The sequence below is a fragment of the Oncorhynchus mykiss genome, chromosome 15 (genome assembly GCF_013265735.2).
Source record: "Oncorhynchus mykiss isolate Arlee chromosome 15, USDA_OmykA_1.1, whole genome shotgun sequence".
NCBI classification, from domain to species: Eukaryota; Metazoa; Chordata; class Actinopteri; order Salmoniformes; family Salmonidae; genus Oncorhynchus; species Oncorhynchus mykiss.
In genome coordinates, this window is record NC_048579.1 from 14412395 (window position 1) to 14420065 (window position 7671).

General features: G+C 45.7%; 1 protein-coding gene across 3 annotated transcripts in view; it reads right to left on the reverse strand.

The window, feature by feature from the left end:
• Nucleotides 1-439: 439 nt before the first annotated feature.
• The window catches only part of LOC110489646 (activated CDC42 kinase 1), a 22774-nt gene continuing 15542 nt past the window's right edge, over nucleotides 440-7671 (reverse strand). For all 3 annotated transcript variants that reach the window (XM_036943811.1, XM_036943810.1, XM_036943809.1), the window contains exons 10-19: nucleotides 7605-7671; nucleotides 7264-7358; nucleotides 6943-7137; nucleotides 6627-6718; nucleotides 6445-6489; nucleotides 6031-6260; nucleotides 5754-5954; nucleotides 4377-5081; nucleotides 3541-3636; nucleotides 440-2574 (exon numbers count right to left, since the gene is read on the reverse strand). The exon at nucleotides 7605-7671 is cut by the window's right edge and continues 80 nt beyond it. In XM_036943811.1, the coding sequence (XP_036799706.1) occupies nucleotides 2449-2574; nucleotides 3541-3636; nucleotides 4377-5081; nucleotides 5754-5954; nucleotides 6031-6260; nucleotides 6445-6489; nucleotides 6627-6718; nucleotides 6943-7137; nucleotides 7264-7358; nucleotides 7605-7671 (1852 nt within the window). In that variant the 3' untranslated portion in view covers nucleotides 440-2448. The remainder of the gene's footprint in view (nucleotides 2575-3540; nucleotides 3637-4376; nucleotides 5082-5753; nucleotides 5955-6030; nucleotides 6261-6444; nucleotides 6490-6626; nucleotides 6719-6942; nucleotides 7138-7263; nucleotides 7359-7604) is intronic.

Genomic DNA, 7671 nt, shown 5'->3' on the forward strand with positions numbered 1-7671 from the left:
CCCACTTCTAGTCCTCCTCTTCCTCCCTCTCCCCCTTCTTCACTCCTCACTTCTAGTCCTACTCTTCCTCCCTCTCCTCCTTCTTCCCTCCTCCACTCCTCACTTCTAGTCCTCCTCTTCCTCCCTCTCCCCCTTCTTCCCTCCTCCCTGACATCTCCTCTTCCTCTCTTCTGTCACAGCTTCCCTTCCCCCTCTCTTCTCTAACCTCTCTCCTTCCCTTCCTCAGGGAAGACATTTTTCCCCTCCACTTGATCCCATCGATTTCTGTCCAGTTCAAGGATGTCACTTTCTCCTTTTTCTCTTTCCTTCTTTCTCTCTCTTACCCTTTTCTTTGTTCTCTCTATCTCTCTCATCATCCCCCTTTCTCTATTATCTTGTTGATTGTTTGTTATTCTGTGTGTTGTCCTGTAGGAAACAAGCAGGAAACCAGAATATAATCCAGAGTTGATCCAAAAATCAGTTTATTACAAAATATCAGACGTGTTGTATTACAGATCTTCTGTCCTCCAGCCAATATTGCTACCATCAGTTTATAGCACTACCAGCTAGAGCCAGCACACACACACACACACACACACACACACACACGCACACGCACGCACGCACACACACACACACACACACACATCTTGCAGTATCTGTACCTCCCTGTGGATAGGTCTGTAATATGGTGTATGATTGCGTGTAATTATAATCACTATTCACACACACACACACACTCTTTCACATGCACACACTCACACACACGAGCATGCGTGTGCGTTCACCCACCCACACACACACACACACACACACACACACACACACACACACACACACACACACACACACACACACACACACACACACACACACACACACACACACACACAGCATCTTCATGATTATCATTATTCTTATCCTCTTCTGTCTGTCACACACCATTAAACACTATACTGTTTACAGGACTTATCAACACATATATACTTGTATTCCATGTAATATTAACATCACAATAGTACATTATCTACAATACAACATCATCATGCTTTCCAATGACACGTTATATCTGTGCAGGACACTACATGTGGACTCAGTGTTGAAGTCATGAAAAGTGCTACAGGTACAGCAGAATGTGGTTTATATCCCTGATCCCAGCAGATCACCACCAGTACAATCAACAGCATTTACAGCAGGTATTTACACACACACACACACACACACACGCACACGCACACGCACACGCACACACACACACACACACTAACTCTGAGAGCTGAAGTCATTTCAGCAACATAAATAATCCCTAGACATCCAAACAATAAATATTCAGACTTCATATTTGACCCTGTGAGCGACTGTATAATACTAACAATGATATTAATCAAATATATATATATATATAACTAAATAATATAACTATATAATAACGTAACTACTGAGCATGCAGTTGTGTGCTTGTCCAGTGTTTCCCTTCGTAGGACTCAGCCATGTCTGTTCTATTGAGTATATTTCTATGGCCCGCCCAGTTCTCTAGTACACAGGTGGGCTGGTCTGTAGGTTTAGATCGGTGGTTAATGGTCTGTAATTATAGGAAAACGTCTGTAGTTTCCTGTCTGTAGGTTTAGGTCTGTAATTATAGGGAAATGACTGTAGTTTCCGGTCTGTAGGTTTAGGTCTGTGGTTAAAGGTCTGTAATTATAAGGAAATGTCTGTAGTTTCCTGTCTGTAGGTTTAGGTCTGTAGGGTTAAATGTCTGTAATTACAGGGACATGTCTGTAGTTTCCAGGTTGTAGGTTCGAGGTCTGTAATTATAAGGAAATGCCTGTAGTTTCTTGTCTGTAGGTTTAGGTCTGTAGGGTTAAATGTCTGTAATTACAGGGACATGTCTGTAGTTTCCAGGTTGTAGGTTCGAGGTCTGTAATTATAAGGAAATGCCTGTAGTTTCCTGTCTGTAGGTTTAGGTCTGTAGGGTTAAATGTCTGTAATTACAGGGAAATGTCTGTAGTTTCCGGTATGTAGGTTTAGGTCTGTGGTTAAAGGTCTGTAATTATAAGGAAATGTCTGTAGTTTCCTGTCTGTAGGTTTAGGTCTGTAGGGTTAAATGTCTGTAATTACAGGGACATGTCTGTAGTTTCCAGGTTGTAGGTTCGAGGTCTGTAATTATAAGGAAATGCCTGTAGTTTCCTGTCTGTAGGTTTAGGTCTGTAGGGTTAAATGTCTGTAATTACAGGGACATGTCTGTAGTTTCCAGGTTGTAGGTTCGAGGTCTGTAATTATAAGGAAATGCCTGTAGTTTCCTGTCTGTAGGTTTAGGTCTGTAGGGTTAAATGTATGTAATTACAGGGAAATGTCTGTAGTTTCCTGTCTGCAGGGTTAAATGTATGTATGTACAGGGTTAATGTATGCAGTTTCTGGTCTGTAGGTTTAGATCTGTGGGGTTATAGGTCAGTAGTCCTGGAGTCTGTCTCAGCCTACTTTCCCATAAGAGTCCAGAAGCAGGATGCTTGCCTGTTCTAGGTTCCACTGGCAACGCTCTAGAACCTCCTGGCACTCTGATCTAGAACGCAAACCCAGGCGAAACAACTGTTCAACCTATAACAGAGAGAGAGAGAGAGGTGTTAGAGAGAAAGATGTTAGAGAGAAAGATGTTAGAGAGAGAGATGTTAGAGAGAGATGTTAGAGAGAAAGATGTTAGAGAAAGAGATGTTACAGAGAGAAAGATGTTAGAGAGAGAGATCTTAGAGAGAGATCTTAGAGAGAGAGAGAGATCTAAGAGAGAGAGAGAGAGAGATCTTAGAGAGAGAGAGAGAGATCTAAGAGAGAGAGAGAGATGTTAGAGAGAGATCTAAGAGAGAGAGAGATCTTAGAGAGAGAGAGAGATCTAAGAGAGAGAGAGAGAGAGAGATGTTAGAGAGAGATCTAAGAGAGAGAGAGATCTTAGAGAGAGAGATGTTAGAGAGAGATCTAAGAGAGAGAGAGATCTTAGAGAGAGATCTAAGAGAGAGAGAGAGATCTTAGAGAGAGAGATCTTAGAGAGAGAGAGAGAGAGATCTTAGAGAGAGAGAGATGTTAGAGAGATCTAAGAGAGAGAGAGATGTTAGAGATAGAGAGATCTAAGAGAGAGAGAGATGTTAGAGAGAGATCTAAGAGAGAGAGAGATCTAAGAGAGAGAGAGATCTTAGAGCGAGAGAGAGAGATGTTAGAGAGAGATCTAAGAGAGAGATCTTAGAGAGAGAGAGATCTTAGAGAGAGATCTAAGAGAGAGAGAGAGATCTTAGAGAGAGAGAGAGAGAGAGAGATGTTAGAGAGAGATCTTAGAGAGAGATGTTAGAGAGAGATCTTAGAGAGAGAGAGATGTTAGAGAGAGATCTAAGAGAGAGAGATCTTAGAGAGAGATCTAAGAGAGAGAGAGATCTTAGAGAGAGAGAGAGAGATCTTAGAGAGAGATCTAAGAGAGAGAGAGATGTTAGAGCAAGAGAGAGAGATGTTAGAAAGAGATCTAAGAGAGAGATCTTAGAGCGAGAGAGAGAGTGTGTGTGTGTGTCTGTATGTGTGTACCTTTAGTTGGCATATTGCCTGAGGGATGTTCCAGCTGTGAGTCTCCAGAGCCACTTCACACTCCTCTGCTGTCACACCATGCACTGCCCCCTGCACCTACACACACACACACACACACACACACACACACACACACACACACACACACACACACACACACACACACAGTTGTAGGATCTCATTAGGTTCCGAAGTCTTGCGACTTCAAAAAGCATTTAAATGTATTTCTGACAGGATAAACAGGTAAACACAAAGAGCACTTGAATGCAGCCACATTCTACACTGCTTGTTCTGAACATCTCTAACCTGAATGAGGCTGTTCTCCCGTTGCCTGCTGGGAGCTGTAGTTATAAACACAAAGAGCACTTGAATGCAGCCACATTCTACACTGCTTGTTCTGAACATCTCTAACCTGAATGAGGCTGTTCTCCCGTTGCCTGCTGGGAGCTGTAGTTATAAACACAAAGAGCACTTGAATGCAGCCACATTCTACACTGCTTGTTCTGAACATCTCTAACCTGAATGAGGCTGTTCTCCCGTTGCCTGCTGGGAGCTGTAGTTATAAACACAAAGAGCACTTGAATGCAGCCACATTCTACGCTGCTTGTTCTGAACATCTCTAACCTGAATGAGGCTGTTCTCCCGTTGCCTGCTGGGAGCTGTAGTTATAAACACAAAGAGCACTTGAATGCAGCCACATTCTACGCTGCTTGTTCTGAACATCTCTAACCTGAATGAGGCTGTTCTCCCGTTGCCTGCTGGGAGCTGTAGTTATAAACACAAAGAGCACTTGAATGCAGCCACATTCTACGCTGCTTGTTCTGAACATCTCTAACCTGAATGAGGCTGTTCTCCCGTTGCCTGCTGGGAGCTGTTGTTAAAGGTTGAGTCCTGTGGTTGTTGTTGTTGAAAGAGGTGTTAGGCCTTGCCCCACCCCCACCTGGTTGCTGTTTCATCATGGGTCGGACAGTGGCCATTTTGGCAGCTCCATATCTCTCCAGGTAGGCGGGGCGTTCAGAACTCTGAGAGCTGTCAATAAGGGGATCCAATGAAGCGCTGGGAGGAGGGGCAGCAGTGAGCCTGGAGGAATAGATGGAGGAGGGAGGAGAGGAAGAGGGGGAGGAGACTAGAGAGCCGAGAGGACCAACAACACCATACAGCCCTGTCCTCTGACGAGGGGAGACGGAGAGGGGAGGGGGTGGGAGACAAAGGGGGGAGGAGGAGAGAGGGGAGACAGAGAGGGGAGGAACTAAAGGAAGGGGGGAGGCGGAGCGTGAGGACGGTTGAGAGAAGGCGTGGTCTCTGGGAGGGATCTGAGGGGGCGTGTCATCCCTCTCACCTAGGGAAATGCGTTTGGAGGAGCGGAGGGGTGGGATGGGGGAGCGTGGAGGTAGCATTGGTCTGTCCTCATAGGAAGAAGAGGAGGAGGGGGGAGGAAGGTAGATCTGTCTGTGAGGGGCCGGGGGGGCCAGGGAGAGGGGGAGGGGGGAGGAGGGGAGGGAACGGCCGGCTGTCATGGGAACACGCAGTTTCACCATCACCTGCAGGTCAGCAGGAAGAGAAAAAAATCTACAGTTGAAGTCTGAAGTTTACATACACTTATGTTGAACTCTTTAAAACTCGTTTTTCAACCACTCCACAAATGTCTTGTTAACAAACTATAGTTTTGGCAAGTCGGTTAGGACATCTACTTTGTGCATGACACAAGTCATTTTCCCAACAATTGTTTACAGACAGTTTATTTCACTTCTAATTCATTGTATCACAATTCCAGTGGGTCAGAAGTTTACATACACTAAGTTGACTTTAAACAGTTTGGAAAATTCCAGAAAAGGATGTCATGGCTTTAGAAGCTTCTGATAGGCTAATTGACATAATTTGACCCAAACGTTTGACCCAAGTTAAACAATTTAAAGGCAATGCTACCAAATATTAATTGAGTGTATGTAAACTTCTGACCCACTGGGAATGTGATGAAAGACATAAAAGCTTAAATAAATACTTCTCTCTACTATTATTCTGACATTTCACATTCTTAAAATAAAGTGGTGGTCCTAACTGACCTAAGACAGGGAATTTTTACTAGGATTAAATGTCAAGAATTGTGAAACTGAGTTTAAATGTATTTGTCTAAGTTGTATGTAAACTTCCGACTTCAACTGTACGTTAAAACTCCAAACTCAAATTAGAAACCTGTGGTGTGTGTGCCGTACCTCTCTCTGCAGCTCCTGGAACAGATCAGCTGACTGTGTTAAGCCCCTCCCCTCTGCATCGGCGCTGGGCGGAGCTAAAATCCCCTCAGCCAATCCAGTGATAGATCGAACCTCCATGTCTGCCAATTGGCCCTCAGCTTCCGTGGCAACCTCGTCATAGGCAGGAAGAGGGAGGGGCCAGTCTAGGATGGAAGGAAGGTCCTGGAGAGAGAAAGAGAAGAGAAAACTGTTATTTTGCCCACGCAGTGTGTGTGTGTGTGTGTGTGTGTGTACGTACCTTGAGTGTGTCCTGGTCAGGTAGGCATGTCTCAGTGAGAGGGGAGGACGTGGCTGAGCTAAAGCTGTCATCGGTGAAGTCGATGAGCGAGACCTCGCTTTTGGCCGACCTTACACCTGGCCCCTCCCACGGGCGGAGTTTAAGGCCCATAGCCACACCCAGTTTTTTCAGCCCCAACGAAGCACCTTCATATTCATCATCATCATCTAACACAGAGTCATAGAACGGCTCTACACACACACACACACACACACACACACACACACACACATACACATACACACACACACACACACACACACACACACACACACACACACACACACACACACAACGTCATCATTATCATCAGAGAGTCATAGTCAGCTCAACATAGACAGCTAAATAAACACTCAGCATGGGTGACAGACTTACTCTGGATCAAGACAGCAGGCTGGGGAGGACGAGGAGGAGGCTGCTCTGATGGACAGAAAGAGAAAGACGGAGAGAGTTTAGGAATGAATAAAAAAAGAATGAGGTAAGAAGACACAGTAAGGAGAGAATAAATGTATGTGTGTGTGTGTGTGTGTGTGTGTGTGTGTGTGTAGCCTACTCACTCCTGGTGCGGTTGGGTAGTTTGGTGGGCCGGGCAGTGGAAGGATCCATTCCCATAACATCAGGGGGGTCCATGGGGTTTCCCAAGTACAAGCTGAGGGGGGTAGAGGCCAGGGATGTAGTGCATCGTAAACACAGTACTTCAAATTGTCTTTAGAAAACTTACATGACATGCAGTTTGCTCTTTGGGTTCTTTTCCAATTGGTTCCATTGGGCCTGACATCTAAAGAACAAGAGCACAACTGACAGGGCTCTGCTGCACTCTAGTGGTCAGGCACTGTACTTGCAGGTAACAGCCAGGAATGTGTGTGTGTGCACCTGTCTATGCGGTCAGCGTGCCCCCAGCTCCTGTGTGGGTCAGTGTCTCCGTGTCCAGTGTGAATGAAGGAGTGTGTGAGGGGTCTGCTGATGTCTTGGGCCGACAGGCCGCTGACCGACGTGACCACGTGGCGAGGAAACTGTCCCACGCGCAACGTCCTTCTGTTCTGACCTCTCCACCAATAGAGCTCTGCTCTGGAAACACAGAGACACTGATATGATTCCCTCTTCCACATTACAGAGAAGCATGTCTGTTCTACATAGCTATCTGACTGTCAGAAACATCATTCTTCCCTCTCCCACCCACACACACCCACTGACCTGCCCTCAATGATGGTGATGATGTCATTAATGGTGATCTGGAGTTTGTCCGGTTCCTCAAAGTCCTGCAGCGCTTTCATGTCTGTAGGCATGGTCTACACACACACACACACACACACACACACACACACACACACACACACACACACACACACACACACACACACACACACACACACACACACACACACACACACACACACACACACACACACACACACACACACACACGCACAATCCTTATTACCACTAGGTGGGTAGCTTTGGTCTTGCAATCACTCACGTAGCTACAGTGCCCTCTGCTGGACACTTGGTGAACCATGAATTGAATGTGTGTCTACCTCCAATAGAAAGTCTCTGAGTGCGGTGAATGTTGGTCTGTCATCAGGCTGAGGGCTCCAGGTCTGC